The 22,718-nt window shown below is 49.9% G+C and overlaps 10 protein-coding genes across 10 annotated transcripts; 4 read left to right on the plus strand and 6 right to left on the minus strand.

Annotated features, from left to right (window-relative positions):
• Positions 1–164: 164 nt before the first annotated feature.
• N7484_009241 (uncharacterized protein) lies at positions 165–1,326 on the minus strand (the record flags this gene model as incomplete). Its single annotated transcript, XM_057119628.1, has 3 exons — positions 165–322; positions 393–883; positions 962–1,326. The coding sequence occupies 3 exons, from the start codon at positions 1,324–1,326 to the stop codon at positions 165–167; spliced, it is 1,014 nt and encodes a 337-aa protein (XP_056969183.1).
• A 467-nt stretch (positions 1,327–1,793) lies between these two features.
• N7484_009242 (aldo/keto reductase) lies at positions 1,794–2,884 on the plus strand (the record flags this gene model as incomplete). Its single annotated transcript, XM_057119629.1, has 5 exons — positions 1,794–1,862; positions 1,921–1,931; positions 1,987–2,044; positions 2,100–2,333; positions 2,390–2,884. 5 exons carry the CDS (start codon positions 1,794–1,796, stop codon positions 2,882–2,884), a joined length of 867 nt encoding a protein of 288 aa, XP_056969184.1.
• A 1,021-nt stretch (positions 2,885–3,905) lies between these two features.
• On the plus strand, positions 3,906–4,872 carry N7484_009243 (uncharacterized protein; the record flags this gene model as incomplete). Its single annotated transcript, XM_057119630.1, has 2 exons — positions 3,906–4,198; positions 4,260–4,872. The coding sequence occupies 2 exons, from the start codon at positions 3,906–3,908 to the stop codon at positions 4,870–4,872; spliced, it is 906 nt and encodes a 301-aa protein (XP_056969185.1).
• Positions 4,873–6,280: 1,408 nt separating this feature from the next.
• On the plus strand, positions 6,281–8,760 carry N7484_009244 (alpha-1,2-mannosidase family protein; the record flags this gene model as incomplete). The annotated part of the gene is made up of 5 exons (XM_057119631.1): positions 6,281–6,348; positions 6,396–6,937; positions 6,984–7,417; positions 7,483–8,249; positions 8,304–8,760. 5 exons carry the CDS (start codon positions 6,281–6,283, stop codon positions 8,758–8,760), a joined length of 2,268 nt encoding a protein of 755 aa, XP_056969186.1.
• Positions 8,761–9,331: 571 nt separating this feature from the next.
• On the plus strand, positions 9,332–11,821 carry N7484_009245 (1,4-alpha-glucan branching enzyme GLC3; the record flags this gene model as incomplete). The annotated part of the gene is made up of 8 exons (XM_057119632.1): positions 9,332–9,374; positions 9,437–9,561; positions 9,635–9,734; positions 9,788–9,900; positions 9,961–10,652; positions 10,720–11,055; positions 11,110–11,740; positions 11,795–11,821. The coding sequence occupies 8 exons, from the start codon at positions 9,332–9,334 to the stop codon at positions 11,819–11,821; spliced, it is 2,067 nt and encodes a 688-aa protein (XP_056969187.1).
• Positions 11,822–12,728: 907 nt separating this feature from the next.
• Positions 12,729–15,080, minus strand: N7484_009246 (F1F0 ATP synthase subunit beta). Its single transcript, XM_057119633.1, has 6 exons — positions 14,874–15,080; positions 14,609–14,778; positions 14,383–14,468; positions 14,276–14,318; positions 13,829–14,145; positions 12,729–13,764 (listed from the first exon to the last, which is right to left on the minus strand). The coding sequence occupies exons 1-6, from the start codon at positions 14,882–14,884 to the stop codon at positions 12,832–12,834; spliced, it is 1,560 nt and encodes a 519-aa protein (XP_056969188.1). The 5' UTR covers positions 14,885–15,080; the 3' UTR covers positions 12,729–12,831.
• A 994-nt stretch (positions 15,081–16,074) lies between these two features.
• On the minus strand, positions 16,075–16,867 carry N7484_009247 (cytochrome c oxidase subunit IV family protein; the record flags this gene model as incomplete). The annotated part of the gene is made up of 3 exons (XM_057119634.1): positions 16,075–16,164; positions 16,261–16,454; positions 16,618–16,867. The coding sequence occupies 3 exons, from the start codon at positions 16,865–16,867 to the stop codon at positions 16,075–16,077; spliced, it is 534 nt and encodes a 177-aa protein (XP_056969189.1).
• Positions 16,868–17,742: 875 nt separating this feature from the next.
• Positions 17,743–18,453, minus strand: N7484_009248 (actin-binding ADF family protein; the record flags this gene model as incomplete). Its single annotated transcript, XM_057119635.1, has 5 exons — positions 17,743–17,880; positions 17,949–17,997; positions 18,064–18,312; positions 18,373–18,383; positions 18,448–18,453. 5 exons carry the CDS (start codon positions 18,451–18,453, stop codon positions 17,743–17,745), a joined length of 453 nt encoding a protein of 150 aa, XP_056969190.1.
• Positions 18,454–19,303: 850 nt separating this feature from the next.
• On the minus strand, positions 19,304–20,194 carry N7484_009249 (glutathione S-transferase family protein; the record flags this gene model as incomplete). The annotated part of the gene is made up of 3 exons (XM_057119636.1): positions 19,304–19,516; positions 19,600–19,941; positions 20,042–20,194. 3 exons carry the CDS (start codon positions 20,192–20,194, stop codon positions 19,304–19,306), a joined length of 708 nt encoding a protein of 235 aa, XP_056969191.1.
• A 763-nt stretch (positions 20,195–20,957) lies between these two features.
• On the minus strand, positions 20,958–22,644 carry N7484_009250 (SH3 domain protein; the record flags this gene model as incomplete). The annotated part of the gene is made up of 3 exons (XM_057119637.1): positions 20,958–22,356; positions 22,412–22,495; positions 22,553–22,644. 3 exons carry the CDS (start codon positions 22,642–22,644, stop codon positions 20,958–20,960), a joined length of 1,575 nt encoding a protein of 524 aa, XP_056969192.1.
• Positions 22,645–22,718: the final 74 nt, after the last annotated feature.

Raw genomic sequence — 22,718 nt, forward strand, 5'->3', positions numbered from 1 at the left:
CCATACTCAATTGCCGTAAGCCATTTCAGAAACTCCGAATTTTCTTCTCTGTCTGACTTGGATCGCATTGATCTCACATTGGCCTAAGTTCTCAGCATAGCCTCCTTGACTAGATACTGCGTTAGGAGATAATTGATGACACAGCCTCCTGAGCTTTGGAGCAACTATTTTTCACCCAGGATATCTTTCATCGGGCGTTCTGCTTCAACATCACTTGGTTGCACGTATTCGAGAAGCTCCTTCGCACATGCCGCAGCCACAGCTGCCGCGTATTCCTGCCAATCCTTGGTCTTCTGCGCGTCGGCATAATCACAAATTCCCCCTAATGACAATACAGGGAAAGTTATCCATCAGTCCTGCCGCCTCCATTTCGATACACAAAACAAGTCCACCAAGGCTCTTATTCAGACTGTCTCGAGCCACGGCGTCTTTGATTACCTGATCACCGCTTGCGATAAGACCATAATGCACGCGCATGTCCCTTGGATTCCTTCGAAGCTGATCAACGGCAATATTCGTTGCTTTAGCTTCTCGCTCTGCCGAAGGACTGGCTGTAAGCACCGCCAATCCTGAGACACACATGAAGACAGCTAATATCATTTCCCAAAATGTGACACACATGTATTGCCATCTGCTCCGAGCACCATCAGAAAGTCCCGTGATGGAAATGGGGTCCTTGAGGGAATCGGACCAGGTATATTTCGATATCAAGTTCGGATATCTTTTCCCCAAGACGTCAAGGTATTGATTGATCTGAGTTCCATGCATCTCATGCTTGGTCTCAAGTTTCGTCAATGCGTCAACAGTGCGGTTGGTGGATTGTTCAGCGCACCAGTCCGCTTGAAGTAGCCGTTTGCTTCCGCCTTGCCCATATCCCACTGGACTACCCCAGGGAACTCAGCAACAGGTGTGCTAATACTTTGGACGGAATGCCGCCCCCGATGCCAACCATAAGGCCGACCTTGATAGACGGAAAAGCCCGCACCATCTGCGTTGCAGAAGTTGCTTCCCTTTCGGGAGACAGGCTATGACAATCTTGTGCTCGCCGATACATCCCAGTGTGTAGGCATTGGGGTCAGATGGCGGCTTGATTAGTTCGGGGTGTGTATGGTCGAGCATAGCTATCGCCGCGGTCTGCTCCTTTGGCAACGCACAGATCCATCCCACAGTGTAATCATTACACGTCAGCTCTCGCGAGCTACTCTTTGAGTCCTCAGAATCATCATTGTCAATTAATAAAAGGCCATGGTTAATAGGAGATGCAGACGTGATTGGGGTATACTGTAGAAAGTGCGCAGACCTCACAAAATCCTTCAGCTTCACCATCAGGCGATCATAGGCGCTGTCCCCGGCATAGGCTCAGCCTCAAGCGCCGGTGCTTTCTACCCCTTATAGGCTATTGAGCCTTGAGAGTGGGGTCTGCGAGATAATATTTTGCACTGCACTCACCTCAGTCCCCTGCAATATGGTTTCATATTTTGGTCTTTTTTTGTATCTTCATACAGCCTATGTAGTAATAGCGATGAGAGTCAAACAAAGTTCTTGATCCGGGGCAATACATCAGATCCGACCGGGCTTACTGGATGCAGTTATCCCCGACAGCCCCGCAGATGACGAACTGGAGCATGAACCATCCAACGCTGGTTGGCGACAATAGTCAACCTATCGAAAGGAATTAATCGGATACAGCAAACTGAATCCAGATTAGGAAGCAATCGGATTTTTCCCTTAGAAAAGAGTGCAGTAACCCACTCCCTTCTACAACTCCGCCACACCGACACTTCATGCTGAGAATGGCTTCCAAGATCCACCCCACGATCAAGCTCGCCAGTGGCTACGAAATCCCTAAATTAGGCTTCGGGGTATGTGTCCATTGAAACACCCGATGGCCATTATTTCATCACTGACAAATGGTCACAGGTCTACAAGACGTAATCTTCCCTCTCCACCTACGTTCTCTGTCCACTTAACGCTGACTTTGACCAGTCCACCAGATGAGACAGAGCGATGCTGTCTCGAGGCCTTCAAAGCAGGCTATCGTCACGTAAGTTAAATTCACCATCATAGACAATAACGAACATTTGCTAACTCCAGCACAGATCGATTCAGCCGCCAAATACTACAACGAAGCAGGCTGCGGCAACGCCATTCGCTTATCCGGACTCCCACGGGACCAAATATTCTTCACATCCAAAGTAGGAGATATCAGCTACGAAAAAGCCAAGTCACAAATCGACAAGACCCTCTCCGAATCAAAGCTCGACTACATAGACCTAATGCTCCTACACAACCCCTTCGGTGGATCTGAAAACCGGAAAGGCGGGTGGAAAGCCGTAAGCATCGAAGTATTCTCATTACCACTATGACTCAGACTAACACTACCCCAAAGCTAGTGGAAGCTAACGAAGCCGGCAAAGTACGCTCTATCGGCGTAAGCAACTACGGGGTGCACCATCTAGATGAACTGGAGCAACACATCAGTGAACTAGAAGCGGAGCGTGGTGGAAAAGGTAAAGGCGGGACGGTAAGTGTCAATCAGATCGAGCTTCATCCTTGGCTGGCGCATACAGAAATTGCGAACTGGTGCAGCGAACGTGGCATCGCGGTTGAAGCCTTTTGTCCCATTGTGCGTGGTACTCGCTTTGAAGAACCGGTAGTGAAGAGGCTTGCGGAGAAGTATGGCAAGACCCCGGCTCAGGTGCTTATTCGGTGGAGTATTGATAAGGGATACATTCCGCTGGTTAAAAGTGTGACACCGGAACGCATTGTTGCTAATGCGGAGGTTTTCGATTTTGCACTTACGACTGAAGAGGTCTCGGAGCTTGAAACGGATGAGTATAGTCCTGTTTCGTGGAATCCTACTCAGTCCAAATTAGAGGATTGATAAGAGCTGGAGGCTTGAGGATCATGTGCTGTTTTGAAATCATTTTGTAATCATTCTGAGTTTACATTGAGGCCTGGATATTCCATGATAAACGATCAACAGATCCCTCTCGCTAGGTAACAAACCATTCCCCATCCTTCATTTCGTTCTATTTCCGTTCCCTCTTCCCGTCTCTTTCATGAGAGTACATTCTTCCCTGTGACCCAATAAAGAGACGTGCACGTTTGGCCCCACCGCCATCCGCCTGGTGTCTCAGTTCGTCTTCCCGCGCGCGAACCTGTTGTTGACGTGCTTTTCTGATGCGCTTGCTTTTCTTCTCGGCGGCTATCGTTGCTGGATCTTTTCCAGTAAATACCCTCTTCAACCAGTCCATCAGTCTGTCTTTTCCCCCAAACGGCTCAGGTCCTCAGCGTCGATTGGCTAGTAGGTTATATTGGTGGTGGATATGGGGCGGGTTGTACGTTTGCTGAATAGGTCTAGATCAGCATCATAGATCCACTAACCTCTGGGAGATATAAATACCGCAAATACATGGATTAAGGAGATGTGGACAGGGAGTGAGGTCAAAGCAAGATTTCATTGCGGCTATAACCCCATAAGGCTGGGCAGGCTGGGCATCGGGATTCAAGACCCCACAGGGAAATCCGATGCGCAAATTAGAGTTGGAACAAAACTGAGGATGTCCTCACGGAAATAAAGTATAGCTACTGTATTTAAACGCCATGTCAGCTCTACAGCCCTAGGATGACTGTTTGTTTACTGCCCTTCACGGAGCCAAGGGAAGACATTTAACCCATTATTGGTTTTGGCCCGAATCAGCTGTGGGGCTATGGTTCTTATTTAAAGAAACGATAATCTCCTTTGGCTAGAGATCATGATCTCATAGGTTTACACGTTTCTTTCTTTGACGCTAACAAGTGGGGGCCGGACTGAGCGGGGTCAATATGGGTGCGGCTTATGTCCCAATGTTTTAAAGTCATTTCAAGCTTTTCTCTCTCGTACCCACGTTTAGGATCTCACCATGGAACCGGAGTCAATCTATACTCCGCCTGACCGCTCTTCAACCGGTCTATCGATGTCCTCTGGACTATCGATGGCCGGACCGGGGCCACAGGATGCGACACGACGCAGGCTGTTGTTGATCTACATTCATGGTTTCAATGGATCCGAGACTACCTTTTCAGAGCTTCCCGTGCACGTCCATAGTGCGTTGGCTGCTTTATTAAGCGAGTCACACGTGGTATATACTCGTATATACCCTCGTTTTAAGACTCGTGGCGAGTATCAACTGGCGGTGAAGAGATTCAGTAGTTGGTATGTGACGCGGTGATCATCGCTTCAAAGGGATGTAAGCAATAAGCTGACATGCTTACAGGCTGGAGCCACATGAATCTCACGATCTAGATGTCATCCTGCTCGGGCACAGTATGGGCGGGATTATAGCTTCCGACGTCGCGTTGTTGAACAAGGACAAGACTGCACAGGCCAAGCACCGCATCTTGGGGATCATCAGCTACGATACTCCTTATTTAGGACTACATCCTCACGTTGTCTCCACTGGAATTACCAGCCTCTTTGGAAAGGACGGGGGTGTACCGGAAGAACAAATTTCTGCAAATGCTGCGGACTTTGAACCTGTCCTCAATGATCCCACTTTCAATCCACCCGATCCACCACCTAACTATGATCCCAAGTGGCTGGATGACTATCGTCGCACTGAGCGCGGCTTGGTAGGTAGCGTGAAGGATTTTTACCAGAAGAAGAAAGCTGAACGGGAAAATTGTGTTGCAACATCACATCTTAAGCGCCTCATGGCTCCTATGAAGTTTGCAGGCGGTGTCAACAACTATGCTGAATTGCGGCGGCGGTATCAGCGCATTCAGGAATGGGAAAAGGACGAAGACAGTCCGGACAGAGTACGCTTTACCAATTACTATACGTCAAGTACTCCTCGCCGGAAAGTCAAAGGTAAACAAATATCCTCCTGAAAAGAAGTCAAGTCATCTGTTTCTAACTCTACTACGAAAGCAGATGATAACAAACCTAAAAATAATCGGCTGTCTATATCCCCAAGCATCGCATCATCCACCACCACAGTCAATCAAGTAGGGGATCAAGCCCTTTCGGAAACTGTTTCCGTTACAACGTCTGGCTCTGGTGATAGCTCCGGCCCTTCAAAGGCAGTCAAGTCTCGCAGATTCTGTCTCCTTCCCTCTTCCCATTGGAAGTACCATGATAATCGTAACTGGTTTCCGGTGGCGATAGAGGACATGACCGAATTGGAAGCGCATATGTCTATGTTTCTGCCAAATAGACCAGGTTATGATTGTCTTGTTGGTGAAACGGTGGCCCTGGTGGAACAATGGATTCAGCATGATCTTACTAAACGATTGTTGAAGGAACAGGAGGCCATTTAATTTTTGTACTCAGGCCTTGTTTCATGTTGATAGAAGCTTTTTAGCAGGGAATCCAGTACACACTTTGATACCACCTCTAGCTGCGGGGCTGAACGAACTATTTTAGATTAAGGAAGTAATTACCATTATCATATCTGATTCACAGATGACATTAAACTGGAGACTGAATATCAGTCTCTGGGATGATACTATCAATAGCGTACAGTAGGACCAACCAGCCCCACACGTGGTCCCGGTCCCTGATCCGCGCATGTGAGTAGAGCTCGACCCCTGATTGATCCCTCTATACATCAACTATCCTACTATTCCAACTCCAGGACAATCAACATTTCTAATTCACGAACAGAATAGCAAACTTGAGTATCAGTCAGTTTTAGATAAGTCACAATCTCGGAACAGCCCAGGTGCATTGTCCAAAGGGTGGGGGCGATGGCGACACCTCATCATAAACGGATAGCTCTTAGTGATCGCACAATGCAGATCCTACTTTTATTGTCAATTACTCCGCGCTATGTTTGATTATGATTTGTTCTTGATCCTTGCAAGACACGATGGTGGGTCCACAAAAACATTCTTATCCCCGATTCTAGGGGGAGCGGAGCCCCTTGGGAAAAATCACCATGAATTAATGCGGCATAAACACTCGTCGGGTCGGATATCAAGCGGGGCTTTCTCTAAGGACTGTGTCCATGAATTTTACTCGCTCTATCATTGGCGCTAATCCAATGGCCCACTTGCGCAGCCCGCAGGATTGGGTCATTAAAGCTATCTGAGTCCCCTCGCGACAAGACATTGACGCGGGGTTGATCTTTCTCTCCTGACGATATTTTGCTTCTGCTGCAAGATTGATCGCTGCAGATCCTGATTGTCAGATCTGACAAGCTTCCCCTTGTTCATCTGCGTTGTACAAGGTTGCTTGTGCTTCTGCCCACGAGGCGATTTGGTTTCTTTCTGAGCCTTCAGAATGAAACATGCAAAGATGATAACAGGCATTACTCTTATGGCACTTGCAGCAGGGGAGGATCTCACCCAGCATGTGGATATTTTGTACGTTCTCCTTCTATGGTGCGAGAACAAAACTAATATGAGTATAGCATGGGAACAGAGGGTGGAGGCAACAATTTTCCTGGGGCGGTCCGACCCTTCGGCATGGTTAAGCTCGGCCCTGATCTCCTCCTGTCAGGCACAGACTCATACTCAGGCTATCTGCCCGATGGTAACTTCTCTGGTTTCAGCATGATGCACGAACAAGGAACAGGCGGGGCACCTAAATACGGCACCGTCTCGCAATTGCCCTTGGTCGGCAATATCAGTGATCCCTTGTCTAATATCACTGTATCGCGGAGTGGCACTGATGAAGGCTCTGTCGGCTACTACAAGGCTGAGACTAGTGACGACGTCGAAGTCGAACTGAGTGCTTCTTCCAGAGCGGGCATCTATCGCTACACATTTCCCTCAAAGTCGCAGGGGAATATACTAGTTGATGTATCGCATGTTTTACCTTCCTTTCGGGGTCAAGGCCTGGGTCAAGGTTATGAAGGTGGTAATATTACCATCTTCGCTGATGGTCATTATGAAGGGTCTGGTGTATATAACAATGGATGGAATGAGGCGCCCGACTGGACTATTTACTTCTGTATGTCTTACTTTGCTTGGATGGAGATACAGGCTGACGTTCTTAGGTGGTTATTTTGACTCTGCTGCTACAAGCAACAAGACCTATTCAGCAACAGGTACAGCTAAGAGTGTTGAGCAGCCCGGTGGCTTTGCTACATCTTCGTCCAGCTCTACTCGTGTTGGTGGCTTGTTCTCGTTTAATGATACTGAAGTCATTTCTCGTGTGGGCATCTCCTGGATCTCAACACAGAAAGCCTGTGATAACGTGAACAACGAGATTCCAAAAGGCACATCATTTGCCTCGGTCGTCGATGATGCGGTTTCCGAATGGAATAGTGAGGTCTTGTCTAAGGTCACGACAACCAATACCAACGAAACTAGTCTCAGCCTCCTCTACACGTCTCTCTACTTCATGCATCTCATCCCGACAAACCAAACCGGAGAAAACCCCGGCTGGACATCATCTGAGCCATATTACCAAGATATCTTTACTTTCTGGGTAGGTCACCTGGTTCAATCATCCACCAAAAAGGAAAAATCGAGAGGGATACTCATATGACATAGGATCTCTTCCGCTGCTCTACTTCCCTAATGCAGGTCCTCCAACCAACAGCATACGAAGAGCAAATCCGTTCTCTAATCGACATCTGGAGAAACGTCGGCTACATGCCAGACGCCAGATCTTCCAACTACAACGGCCGCTCACAAGGCGGATCAAATGCCGACAACGTCCTCGCCGACGCCTACGTCAAAGGGGTCCGCGGTTCAGTAAATTGGGAAGACGGCTACAAAGCCATGAAAAAAGACGCAGAGGTCACGCCTGTGAATTGGCCCATTGACTGGATGGCACCAGATTCCTCAACCCATGACGGCCGGAGCGCTCTCCCCGACTGGCTTGACTATGGGTATATCACACCCAATTTCAGCCGGGCCGTTAGCCGGGCCGTGGAATACGCGTATAACGATTTCGGATTGTATCAGGTTGCGTCTGGGCTTGGAAAGACGGAGGATGCGAAAACATATCTCAATCGCTCGCGTAATTGGCGGAATCATTGGAATCCGGACCAGACTTCGTTGGGATATTCGGGTTTCGTCGTCCCGCGCAATACCTCAGGCTTTATCGAGACGGATCCGCTGGATGATACTGGGTACTGGGGTGATTCTTATTATGAGGCTAATTCCTGGGCGTATTCGTTTGCGGATGTGCATGATATGAAGCATATGATTGAGCTTATGGGCGGGAAAGAGACTGTTATCTCTCGACTGGATACTATGTTCACCGATGGGGCCAGTGGATCGAGTGGGACTATTTTTGACGCAACTAACGAACCGTGAGTGACGTCCCTTTCCATTGAAGCTTTGACCTGAACTAATGAGTGCTGTAGGATGTTCAATCTTCCGTATCTGTACAACTACGTCGGTCGACAGGATCTGGCCGTCTCGCGATCTCGCAAGGTCGCTAAAGAAGATTATACCACCGGTGTGTCTGGACTCCCAGGCAACAGTGATGCAGGAGCTATGCAGACTTGGTTACTCTGGAACATGATCGGCCTGTACCCGATCACCGGCCAGACAACCTTCCTGATTCATTCACCCTGGTTCACGTCCATGACCATCGATCTGGGTAATAAGAAAAAACTCCACATTAAGTCCACGGGCGGAGATGGTAATGGTGACAGCGACATCTATGTCCAAAGTCTCAAGGTCAATGGTAAGGCGTGGAAGAAGAGCTGGTTGACCTGGGATGACATCTTTGCGCGAGGTGGCACACTCGAGTTTGAGCTGGGGCCGACCGCAGTCAATTGGACGACAGGGGAGCTGCCGCCAAGTCCTGCATCTTGAGTTGGAGCGGGAGGAGATGCGAATTTAGATGGGGTCTTTTTGGGTTCTATATGATTTCCCCGTACATCTTCAAACATGGAGCTACAAATGGCTCATAGGTACATAAGTATTTATCCCGTCGCCGGTCGCTGGATTCTACGAATAGAAATCGAATATTTACGAGCTTCAAAGTCTAATGCGTATCCCAACAAAGTCTTTGGCCCCGTTTTCAGCTGTAACTGGGTTGCGCCAGGCCAGGAACAGTGTTACATCACCCGAAGCTCTGCATTTGGAACTTGCAACGGCCATCACGAACCGATGTACTGAGCTTTAAAACTGACTAGACATAGAGCAAGTACAATAACAATCAAAAAATAATTCGACAAACACCTATTATTATCTATGATGCAAAAAGTAGGCACAGGAAAGTTGGAAAGTGGGCAGTCTGGACTCCACGGGGGCCCGAGCTCTCCGCATCCCCACCCGCAATTACAAGCTCCGGCGACCAATCACCCCCAGAGCGATAAACGTTGAGGGGTTGTCACCTTCGCCCCCTCTTCTTTTCTTTTACAACTCTCCAAGATTTCTCACAATGGCATCTGTAGAAGCTGCCGACATCCCCGCTGATGGAACTGGTAAGAGCAAGCGTCGTGGATCCACCTGCTCGATATGGGGACATGCTAATTGATAACGGCAGGTGTTCTCAAGCTTGATCCATGGCTGGAACCTCACAAGGACGTGCTGAAGCACAGGTACAGCTTGGTCGAGAAATGGGCCAACGATATTAATCGCACGGAAGGTGGTCTGGATAAGTTTAGCAAGGTAGGTTGAAGCTCCTCACGGCGGCTAAGAGCTGCAACGGAGTAAATCAATACTGACGCAACTCTTTGAACAGGGATATGAAACTTTCGGCATCCATGCACTGCCAAGTGGCGACATCACATACCGAGAGTGGGCGCCTAATGCGACGCAGGCGTCTTTGGTTGGAGATTTCAGTATGTACCCAATTGAGATACGAAGTTAGGTGAATCATTACTGAGACTGGCAGACAACTGGGATGTCAACGCCAATCCAATGAGCAAGAATGACTTTGGCGTTTGGGACGTCATTGTTCCCTCGAAGGGTGGTGTCCCAGCTATTCCCCACGACAGCAAGATCAAGGTAAATGGACCAGATTCCTCTGCAGCTCACCGATTCAATACTAACACTGCATTCCTATAGATCACAATGGTTCTCCCCAACGGCGAGCGTGTCTATCGAATCCCAGCCTGGATCAAACGTGTCGTCCAGGATCTGAACGTCTCCCCGATATACGACGCCGTATTCTGGAACCCGCCCGCCAGCGAGCGCTACAACTTCAAACATGCCCGACCCAAGAAGCCCGAGAGTCTGCGTATCTACGAGGCTCACGTGGGCATCTCGTCCCCAGATACACGGGTTGCCACTTACAAAGAGTTCACCAAGAACATGCTGCCTCGCATTAAGGGTCTGGGCTACAATGCTATCCAGCTGATGGCTATCATGGAGCATGCGTACTATGCCAGTTTCGGCTACCAGGTGAACAACTTCTTTGCTGCCAGTAGTCGCTATGGATCTCCGGAGGATCTGAAGGAGCTTATTGATACTGCGCATAGCTTGGGTTTGGTTGTTCTGCTTGATGTTGTGCACAGCCATGCTTCGAAGAATGTTGCGGATGGTATCAATGAGTTCGATGGCACTGATCACCTTTATTTCCATGAGGGTGGTAAGGGTCGACATGACCAGTGGGATAGTCGTTTGTTCAACTATGGAAACCATGAAGTGTTGCGGTTCCTCCTGAGCAACCTTCGTTTCTGGATGGAGGAGTACCAGTTTGATGGATTCCGGTTTGACGGAGTTACCAGTATGCTCTACGTCCACCATGGGATCGGAAGGTATGTTTTCTTTATTTTTACTTTACTGTCTCACACACTTGAAATGAACTGGCTGACCAATATCCAGCGGCTTCTCCGGCGGTTATCATGAGTACTTCGGTCCGACTGTCGATGAAGAAGGCGTCACATACCTCACTCTCGCCAACGAAATGCTACACAAGCTCTACCCTGAATGTATCACCGTCGCCGAAGACGTCTCCGGCATGCCAGCTCTCTGTCTCCCACATGCACTGGGTGGTGTAGGCTTCGACTACCGTCTCGCGATGGCCATCCCAGACATGTACATCAAGCTCCTGAAAGAAAAGGAAGACAGCGAATGGGACATTGGCAATCTAGCCTTCACATTAGTAAATAGACGCCACGGCGAGAAGACCATCGCCTACGCCGAGAGTCACGATCAAGCGTAAGCTCCCCCTCTCCCCCATCCCCCCAATTCATCATCTACTAACCATCCCAGTCTGGTCGGCGACAAAACCCTAATGATGTGGCTCTGCGACAAAGAACTCTACACACACATGTCCACTCTATCCGAATTTACCCCCATAATCGAGCGAGGAATGGCCATGCACAAAATGATCCGCCTAATCACCCACGGCCTGGGCGGCGAAGGCTATCTAAACTTCGAAGGCAACGAATTTGGACACCCCGAATGGCTCGATTTCCCCCGCGAAGGAAACGGGAACTCATTCTGGTATGCACGTCGCCAGCTAAACCTGACCGAAGACAGTCTGCTCCGTTACAAGTATCTCAACGAGTTCGATCGAGGCATGCAGCTTACCGAGGAGAAGTATGGTTGGCTGCATTCTCCTCAGGCCTACATCAGTCTGAAGAACGAGAGTGATAAGGTCATTGTGTTTGAGCGAGCGGGATTGCTTTGGATCTTTAATTTCAATCCTACCGAGAGCTTTACGGATTATAGGGTTGGGGTTGAGGTTCCGGGCACTTATCGGATTGTGCTTGATACTGACGAACCGAGGTTTGGAGGCTTGGGGAGGAATGAGAAAGACACTCGGTTTTTCACGACTGATATGCCGTGGAATGGGAGGAAGAACTTTACGCAGGTTTATCTTCCTACGCGGACTGCTTTGGTAAGTGCTCCTATGGTGTTTGTGGTTGGCTTTGCTGAACTAATGCGTTTTCAGGTCCTGGCTTTGGAGGAGACTCTGTAGGTGGATATTGATAGTCCCTGGCTGTGTTTCAACAATACGGAACTGCATGGTCTTGGGCCTGTGTAGCCAGGTTTTAGCTAGCTGATCGTTAATACATACTAGAATGATTTATATTGAGACTAGAACTGTCTTGTTGCTTCTTGATATGGGTAGCATTGCGTAGTCATAAAGCATATCGTCCTCTGAGCTCCTATACAGGATATGAAAGCAGCAGGAACTATCTACGGAGGCAGCCGGCAGCCAATGCACTTAGACTCCTTACTCTAGTCTACGCTGGACATGATCATTCACAAAGGAAAATACAATTGAACACCAAGTTTCTCAGGGCCGCCTCGTAAGGCCATGGTTTTCAACTCTAAATACACAATAATGAAACACAAGCCAGCCAGACGGTATTTGGGGGGATTGCATATCCGACCAGGCTTTAAAAGTTCTCGCCCAAGAGGAACAGGGAAATCTCATCAACTCGCTCAGTTAGACATGACACGCTTCAACCTCGCTCCACAACCAACAACCTTCCTCCTTCCTCGGCAACAACCGTTTCGTATCTTCCATCGATCCTTTTCTAAAGGAATCCAACCCGCCAGGTCCAAACCCTATCCAATCCCCTTTTGTGGGGCAGACTAACTTTAGTCGTCCCGTTTCCAGGACAACATACGGCAAGTCCAGAACGAAATTCAATGACATGAAAACTCCCAGACGACATCGGACGGAATCCCCGCGGAAAATCGAATCGAGGCAAATCGACAGTCAAATTCCCTTGTTGGGGGTTCTGTTTCACTTTTAGATCGAGTATTATACACGCATCCGAAGGGAAGATGATGTCGAATGGGAGGACCAAGAGAAGTTCGAACAAAGGAAAATTCCGGACCACGGGAGGATAGCAAAAAGAAAATTGAGACCAAGGGAAAAAATAAAACAGAATTTGCTAGAGGTTGGCGCGAAGATTTGAATGGGGGTAGGAGAAGAGGTTGAAGACGCCGCTAGCTAGACAAATGATAGGATTACATCTAAGCGGAGCCCTCAAGCTCAGCCAGAATCTTCTCACCCTTAGCGCGGGCAGACTGGAAGTCACCAACCATGTAGAAGGCGTTCTCAGGGAGATCGTCACCCTCACCACCGATGATGGCCTTGAAGGAGGCAATGGTGTCCTTCAGGTCAACGAGCTGACCCTCGATACCAGTGAAGACCTGAGCGACAGCGAAGGGCTGGGACAGGAAACGCTGGAGCTTACGGGCACGCTCGACAGTGAGCTTATCAGCCTCCGACAACTCGTCCATACCGAGAATGGCAATGATATCCTGGAGAGACTTGTACTCCTGGAGCATCTGCTGGACACGGGTGGCGGTGTTGTAGTGCTCGTCACCGATGATACGGGGGTCGAGCATACGGGACTTGGAGTCGAGAGGGTCGACAGCGGGGTAGATACCCAACTCGGAGATACCACGGGACAAGACAGTGGTGGCGTCCAAGTGAGCGAAGGTGGTAGCGGGGGCAGGGTCAGTCAAATCGTCAGCGGGCACGTAGACGGCCTGGACGGAGGTAATGGAACCCTTCTGGGTGGTGGTAATACGCTCCTGCATACCACCCATGTCGACGGCCAGAGTGGGCTGGTAACCGACGGCGGAGGGGATACGACCGAGAAGGGCGGACACCTCGGAACCGGCCTGGGTGAAACGGAAAATGTTGTCAATGAAGAGCAGCACATCCTGACCCTCCTCGTCACGGAAGTACTCGGCAATGGTGAGACCGGTAAGGGCAACACGGGCACGGGCACCTGGGGGCTCGTTCATCTGACCGAAGACCAGAGCGACCTTGGAGTCACCCTCAAGGTTGATGACACCAGTCTCCTGCATCTCGTGGTACAGATCGTTACCCTCACGGGTACGCTCACCGACACCACAGAAGACAGAGTAACCACCGTGGGCCTTGGCAATGTTGTTCTAAAGCATAATTAGTAAACAGCTCAGGAATCTTCATTTAGAGGTTCAACCACGGAATACTCACAATCAACTCCTGAATGAACACAGTCTTACCGACACCGGCACCACCGAACAGACCAATCTTACCACCACGGGCGTAAGGGGCAAGCAGATCAACGACCTTAATACCAGTGACCAGAATCTCAGCGGAGGTAGACTGCTCAACGAAAAGAGGAGGGTCGGCGTGAATGGGGTTGAACTTGGTGGCCTTGACGGGACCACGCTCGTCAATGGGGTCACCAGTGACGTTGATGATACGACCAAGGGTGCCGGCACCGACGGGGACCTTGATGGGGGCACCAGTGTCCTGAGCGGACACACCACGGGAGAGACCCTCAGTACCTAAGAAGGCGTTAGTGATGCTCTTGAGGAGAGGTTGTCGGGCCGGGCGGGTGTGGGTCCCCCTTTCGGCTGAAAAGGGAAACACGGTGGCCCGACAGGGGATATAGCGAAGTGGAAGGGGTAAGCTTACCGTCCATGGCAATGGTACGGACGACATTCTCACCAAGATGTTGCTATAGGTAAAAGTTAATATCAAGGAGTAGTCCAAGGGGGTTAAGCCAATCACGAAGCACGTACAGCAACCTCCAGAACAAGCTTCTGGCCGTTGTTGTTGGTCTCAATGGCGTTAAGAATGGCAGGGAGCTTTTCGCCCTCGAACTTCACTGTTGAATCGCACAAAGCAAGTCAGTCGATGATCAGGAGAGACGATTGGGATCGATTGCGATGGTTTTGGGGATGGATTGGGGCCCAGGAAAAAGATTTTCGCGATGCCACCGATCCGTCCAGGGAGTCGAGCACGTACCGTCAACGACGGCACCAATGACCTGGTGAACCTTTCCACTGAGAACGGCATCCGAGCTGGCGTAACGGGCAGACAGGGCAGGCAGGGCATTGGAGCGGAGAGGCTGGAGAGCGCGGGCGACGGGGGTCGGCCGGGCATAGGCAGCCCTCCCGAAGGTCCGGGCGAGACCGCTAAGAAACGCGAGTTAGGGGACGAAAATTTGGTATTATTGACGAAAAAATGGTCGCGGGTGATAAATGGGGGATCGAATTTGGCGTTGACATACCTCTTGAACATTATGATGGTGTTGAAGAGCGAGGTGGTATTAAAGGGTGTGAAGGGTGTGGATGGAGGAAAAGAGGGAAGAAGAGGAATGGGAAGAGGTTTGGTGGACTCGCACGGGAACTGGGCGCCCTTAGCCTTTCCGGGGCGGTTTTGCCGATGGTCCCGTGATGAACCGACAACGGAGGTGCTTGTTATACATACAGCTGGGCATCCCCCATTACATTCTTCTGCTTTTACGTTCTTTAATTTGCTTTTGATTTAACCTATGGAATGACTCCCATCTTGCTTGGTTGTGATGGGGTATTTAGTCTACTTCTCTCCTCTTCCGCTGCCCCGTTGCTAGGGTATTCGCACACTTTGCATCCGCCGGCTTGGCATCCGAAAGCAGGGTCAAGCTTGCTCTGGAGTAAACTAGATAGCCTTAGATTTCCCTATAGAACTTATATAGCTCCAAACATAATAATGTATTAAAAATTTTTACCACTTCATCCAATTATCCTAATGATGATTCACCTGTGTTGCTCTCCCAGCAAGCTCTTCCCCCTGCAGGAGCTTCCCCGGTGGAAATCTCTGACGTGTAGTCCCGGAGCCCTCACCCACTCTGTTCCGAATGGTATGAGAGGACCTTAGGAACTCACCACCGCTTCATACACTAGATAAATGGCACATTAAAGCTATAGAAAATATAGTGAAAATCTTACTTCAGTCATTCTGTAAAATTTCCCACGGTCATTATGCTAGACAGACATTCAATGGATCAGACGGCACATGGACAGGGGTTCTCCGCACCAGCTCTGCAGGTTCCGAAACGCTCCGGTCGCCCAACGCCTTGACCTGTTAAGAGATGCATTGGGGCCAGCAGGTCAATGTGAAAAGAGTAAACAGCTAAAGAGGAGTCTAATAGAAAGGAAATTCCAGCATATTTCTCTATGGCTACAAAAGAGATACATTGATTATAGCACAAGTACGGGATACACGCATTTTCAGATGCTGGTCGACCAAAACGACAAAACAAAAAGAATTAGGTGAACAAGCTCAGTTCGACGCCGGAAGAGAGAGCGCGTCATCCATCAAGGAGACAATCGCTAGCATCATGAGAACCGTAGCTCTAGATACCAATGTCTCTAGAGTAAGGGTCTCGTGTGCCCCATTCAACGCTGATATCTGAACACTATTCATCCTCAATCAGGCGATCAGTCCGTTTATGACTTCTCGGCAGGGGGGCTCTGAACGAAGCCCTTGCCCTCGTAACCGGGCTTGCTGATACCGTGGATGGGGTTGATGTTCTCGGACTAGAGAAAAAGAAGCAAAGTCAGCGCCCGATCGGCATGTGAGATGAGATCTCGGTCATATGACCAGATACCCGCAGAGAGGAATTCAATACATACCAGAGCGTACTCGTTGGAGGCCTCCTGCCACTCCTTGGACATGGTCTTGGGCTGGGGCTTGGCGAAGAGGTGGATGGCGTAGAAGAGAGCGAAGGAGACGAGGGTCAGCTGGGTAACCTTGAAGAGGATCTTCCAGCCTTCACCCTTGGGAGTCTGGGCACGGGGTCCGTGGGGACCGAAAGCAATCCAGTAAGCTATTGAAGATATCAGTATTGATGCATTTTATAAGCATATATAGAAAAGTCGTATGATGTCGGGGGAAAACCGGGGGGGTTGAAATCCCTCCCTCGGAAGTCGCAGGATTGATGTGAACCGATGAAAAAAATCGATCCAAGGTATTCGCAAGACTTTACGTACCGGCCTTCTTCTCCTGGAGGGTCATCTGGTGCCAGTCAACCTTCATGCGGTCGCGGAGAGACATCCAGAGCTCGGCCTGCTCCTGAGGGGGCATACCCTCCCAGCGCTTCTCAATGCTGGCGAGAGTAGGGTTGGCGATGGCATGGTCGGAGGCAAAGCGAGCCTGCATAGCGTTCAGGGAGGCAATGGGGGCAGCGCGGATGGGGGCCTGGCCGCGAGGGACGGCGCGAGCGATGGAGCGAAGAAACATTGTGCGGAAGGTGGGAGGTGGCAGCACCACGTCGAAAATGAGTCAATGGGTATTGGAAGTGATATACCGGGGTCGGATGAGCCTGGGACCGCGGAAGACTCAACTGGGGAAGTGAGTGGAGGGGTGGTGTGGGTTGGCGAAGGACTGAAGTTGTTCTTGTGGTTTGAGGTGGAAAGACGAGAATCCGGACTAGCGCTGTTCTGGGTTTAGCTGCCTTCTGATTGGGCCGTCGCGGCCACACCCGGTCGGCTGATTAAAGACGGACAGGCTCATTCGCTCATGACTCTCTCCTGTTAGGATAGTTTAGGATCTTTTCAGTAATTAGCTATCTTGGAACCTTGGAAAGGCTCCCATATATATGGTACATGATCAGTATGTTATTTACTTCTGCACAAACTATACCACGCACGACTCCTAGCCACCATTGCGAATGGTCTTTCGGTTGCATCAGACCTCTACTTTGTACATTATGGCCACTCCCACCATGAACCTTGTGATACCAGAAAAATCAAATAAGAGTAGGTGGTCAGATTGCCCGAATACTCTACAACAAAACCACCTGAAAAATCGAATTTTCAGCTCATTGCCACCCGCCTTCTCTCTATACCACAGGCAGCAGACTTAGTTCAAACAACCGCCATGTCAGCAGCCATAGAAACCGCTCAAGAGATCAACAAAAGAAACGACAATCATGTCCCGCAAATAAAAGAAGCAAAGAAAAAGTGGCCAAGTCGTAACGGTCTTTGCATTGCAACTAGGAGAATGACGAGGATTGTGCAGAGAAAAAAAAGTTTATGGATTGATCGTGCCGTGGCGCATCCCGGGTTCAACTGGGATCCCTACCGATCGCATGGCCCGGACCCAGCCGGTGCCATTTATTTAGCCTTGCCACCGCTGGCCTCGGACAGGACAGTCTTCCACTCGATATCGCCCTTGTCATCAGCGTGAATGGAGCTGGCGATGTTGAGGGCGTTCTTGAGGTTCTCACGGGTGGAGGCGTAGATCATGGACCACTGCAAAAAGATTAGCCGGTTATTTCGGGTATATGTCGACCAAATAGGACAAGGATAAGACAACCTACCAGAGTGGGGGTTTCGGAGGGGACCCAGGAGATGAAGATGATCTTGCTCCTAAACACGAACAGAGGGTCAGCGAGCTGTCAGAGACAGAGGCCTGTCAGAAAGGGAGAAATGTACCGCTTGCCCTCACCGCTACCAAGGTCGTACTCGACATCGTAGACAGCGTAACGGGGCATAGGCTTGCCGGCATCATTCTTGCAGTTCTCAAGCGCAGTGCGGAAGACCTCGTAGTCCTGCTCCTTGCCAATGCTGTCGATAACAACGGTCTTCTTGTCATCGGAGATCTTGAAGATGATGTACTTGGTCTTGCCGTGGCTCATACGGAAGTCGTTAAAAGCCGTGATGCAGTCATCGGCGATCGAAACTCTATGGGGCGAATGTTAATTTTGAGGGGAAATGGGGGGTCACTGGCGAGTTTCATCGTACCCAGATGCGAGCTGCGCAACAATATTGTTAGTACTACAAGACAAAATTCGAGTGGATTTTATTAGGTATACGTACCGACATGATTGCTGAAGATGAGAGAAGACAAAAAAGGGGAGGTGACGGGTGCTAGAGTAGGCACACGATGTCAGCGGCTGAGCTGTCAAGATCAGAGAAGAGACCGTTCTTCCGAATCTGTCTAGATCCACTCTGCGGTAATACTCCAGCACAGACTCACAGAAAGTCAAGGATACGGGGTAACTCACGAGACAATTGGGGGGTGACGGGGGTGATGAGGCGGAGGGGTTGTTGCCCAGGTGTTGCGATAGTGGGGGGGGCGACTGCACGTGATTCCGGGGCACCCTTTTTGGCAATAAACAAAGCACGTTGTTGAACTACTAATTATGAAATGAGATGGATTTTGTGGGTGTTGATAGTCATTTTAAACTCGGATGCCATCTTTCAATTAAAAACAGTTGTCTATCAGGCATCCATAAGAATTGTTGGCAGCCTGGAGGCTTTGCGGTCTCTACCAACACGTAGCTCCGACAGCATTCAGTAGGGTTGTCGAAGATCACACCACCGGGCATGAACGCCCTGCATGACATTATGCTGTACAGGAATCCACACTAACTAGTACGGTGAACTTGGGCAGCCTCACAGAATATATCTATATCTTATATCCCCTTGTGGGCTATATTTGGAATTGGGCCCTCGACCATGGAACAGGTAGTCCCAACACGTCACTGCCCCTCCACTCACTCTAGGCCAAGTTACAGATGAACAAATAATTGCCTCACGGAGAAAAAATACATATTTATCTTTATACATGAAACTCAGACAACAGCTGGATTTCATATCGACAGTCAATGATTTCAACCCAGTTGAAGAATTCTAGGCGGGATATAAATAAAATAGGTGCCTATTCACCTATTCAGTTCTTAGGCGCATACCGAGCCCGCATCCGGTTCGCAACAGCATTCAAATCAAACATGTAGGTCACACTCTCCTGCTGAGCTGCAGCCTCGGCCCAGCGCTTGAATCGTGGTGCCTGGGCCTCAAGCAGGCCAGGCAGATTCTTGCTAACCAGTCCATGCTCAGGCTTAGTGAAGCCCATTATACGAAGCTGGAAGGATCCAGATTGGGCCTGCGAAGCTAGTCAGCGATGATAAAACGCATGCAACAGGAACACCCTGTGTTTAACACAGGATCTCTAGGTGAAGAACGAACCTCAGCCAGTGTGATCTTCTCGTTTCCTCCAAAGAATGGTCCCTTGCCATCCGTATCCGCAAGAAGAGGCTCAACCTCCTTCACAACAGCGGCAACCAGTGCCTCTGCATGACCATCACGCTCTTCCTCAGAGGCAGAGCGCACACTAGCGAAGAAGTGAGGAACGACCTTGCTGAAGAAAGAGTCGACGAAGAAGGAGAGGCGAGCGCGGAAGAGGGCGTTCTCGGCTGGGCCGGACGGAGGCAGAAGGTTGGAGGGGTGGGCATCGGCGATAAATTGGGCGATGATGCCAGATTCTCTGATGATAGTACCGTTGTAGGAGAGAGTGGGAACTTGGCCACGCTACAGAAAGCTTGTGTTAATTTTCTCATGCAGTTATGCGGGGTACATATAGGTGCCATTGAGTCTTGAGCAATGCTGAGCAGCATAGTAAATGACTTACTGGGTTGATCTCCAGGTACCAGGGTTCGCGGGGTGTGTCAAGATCAATGGTGACCTCCTCGAAGTCGAGGCCAGACTCCTTGAGCGCGATGTGGGCGCGGTGAGCCCATGGGCACAGGCGGTTGGTGTAAAGGATGATCTTGGGAGCGGACATGATGGCTTGGTAACTAGAATGAAGAATTCAAGTTCTTTTTAAAATCAAATATTTGCGGAGACATCAATTGGGGAAGACGCCATTTCTTATGGAATTCGCGGAATGCCGTGTTGGATTAGTAAAAGCCTAATGGCGAAATCGATCCCGATATCCCCGACGGATAAGAACTATCGAGAATGTGGAGAAACCGGCACTTGGGGTTGGCAGTGACTATGGAACCAGTACTGATTTATAAAGGCCAACTTTTGAAGTGGGATTCAAGTCTAATTATGTACATAAATTAATGCGTGCAAATGTGTATCCGATGTACTCAGACAGAAAATAAAAACCACCAGAGTAGGCGGCACCGTCTAGCGCATCGAGATCGAGAGAACCAGATACGCACATAAGAAGACGACCCGAGATCAAGGTTCGCATCGTTTGAGCCTGCTTGTGGCGCCAGCGTCCGATTCCACAGAAATCGATGAAATCACAAGCGAACAGATAATAGGAAGACAATAGAAGGAAAGAGACGAGCAGATCGACCGTCATAAAATGGGGGGTATATAGAATATGAATAAAAAAGGAACACAATCATGCCACGGAGCATCGAACACGACCAGTATGGTCATGGGAGAATGGGAAGGGGGGAGGGGACTCGGCCAGCCTGAGTAAAAAGCATCGACAGTATCGCACAATGCTGGCACGATGCAAGAGAATGATGCACACGCTGTCGTTAAAACGTTAAGTTTGCATGAAACAAGGGGTTAGAGTTCCCCATCGCTCAAAACTCTTCGTCTTCCTCTTGCAGACTGCCATCAATAATCTTGTGCCAGTGCTGCGGGAGACAGATGCAGACCAAGGGAAAAGCCTTGATCTCGCCAGAAGGCGTCGGTGATGGGCCTCGCCGATGCGAGCCATTGGAAACACCACTGTCACGCTGTTCACGATGACGGAGATCAAAATCTTCGGCGCGCTCATGAAGACGCACACCCGTGGCCCAGCCATCGTCCCAGATGCCAATTACCTTTAGCATCTCACCCCGATCCAGTTCAAACTCGTCACCCGCCCGCGGTGAATAAGCCCAGAGGACAGCTACTTGATCACCAGCATGGATATCATCTTGGGAGTAGTAGTCGCGGAAATACGACAACTGCTCAGACTGACCACTGGTCACTCCTTCAGGAGAAGAGTATTGACCAATAGTACCAGAACGCGGTGAGCTATCACTATCCATTCCAGCCAGAGCAGAGCTGCTTGAAAGCGAACCATGACGCTTTCCGGTCACCGGTGGAATTCTCTTAGACATGGCTCCTGGGCTAGCCCCCATACCTTCGGAGTCCGATGTATCGCTGTATATAGCTGCGAACATCGCACCAGATGTACGTGAATGGGCAGGAGAAGAGCTGGGCATTTCACGCAACGCAGACATACGCGCGACACGGCCCCCTGGAACCATATTGAACGTTGCTGATGTCGGGCTATCCACATGCTGCATGGGCGGCGCAACACCTTTCCTTTGTGGGTTGGGCTGGTTGAGACTGACAGCATCACCCTGCGACCCACGGCGGCGGCGTCGGCGGCAACAGAAAAGCAAAACGATAAGTGCGATCAAGATGGCCGCTCCTGCAACGGAACCTACCACAATGCCCGCAATGTCGCCGCCGGACAATCCATTGCCGGCGCCGGCGCCAGCAGCCGAGCTGGTTGTCACGACTGGCTGTAGAGATGCGGTAGAGGTTGGAATAGTAACGTCTTTACAGACTGTGGTGGCGTTCGCACTGGTGCAACATGAGTCGGTCTCTGAGTCGCAATAAGTGCAAAGTCCGACGGTATTGTTGGCGAATCCACAGTTGGTAGGCTCATTGGTGGATCCCTCAACACAGCTCCCAGTCAGCGAGTCTGCAGGTGACGAGCAGATTGTGAAGTCAGATCGAATTTGCGACATGTAGTTCTTTCCAGCACTCGAGCATAGGTCTGTGTTGACAATGATTTCCTCCTCGCTAGTCGCCATGAGCGCGCACGTATCCGCGCATACCGGATCCGATTGACTGGAAGTCAAGCCGCAGTCATCAATTGAGCTCTGAATGATGCTACTGCAGAGGACACTGATCGTATATTGGGCGTAGTAATCACTCAACGCGCTCTCATTCAGACCTTTGCACCCTAAAGAGTCGACAAACCTACGTCCTGTTAGTTAGATCCTCGCGACTGCCATTGATTAGGGATTTCACATACTTGTTTGTCACATATGTCGACGAGACATAGTTTGTAAGAGATGTGTCGAAGGATGTGAGATTTGAAACATTTTCCATCCATGGACTAGGTTTCTCGTTAGCTGTGCCCTCTATTCCTCTGGTCTCCTGCTGAGTCACTCACAAATCCGCATATTGAGAGGAATTGGTCGAAACCGAGGAGCTACTCCAAGCGGGACAGACAGTCGACCCTGAGAGGGAAACACAGCCCGTCATGTCGGGCAGAAATCCTCACGCCTCGAAAGTCCCCCCGAAAAAAAGATGCCGCGGAATGTGTCAGAGACCTCTCG

This window comes from Penicillium longicatenatum (assembly GCF_028827895.1).
Source record: "Penicillium longicatenatum strain IBT 33135 chromosome Unknown contig_6_segment0_segment0, whole genome shotgun sequence".
In the NCBI taxonomy this organism is placed as follows: Eukaryota; Fungi; Ascomycota; class Eurotiomycetes; order Eurotiales; family Aspergillaceae; genus Penicillium; species Penicillium longicatenatum.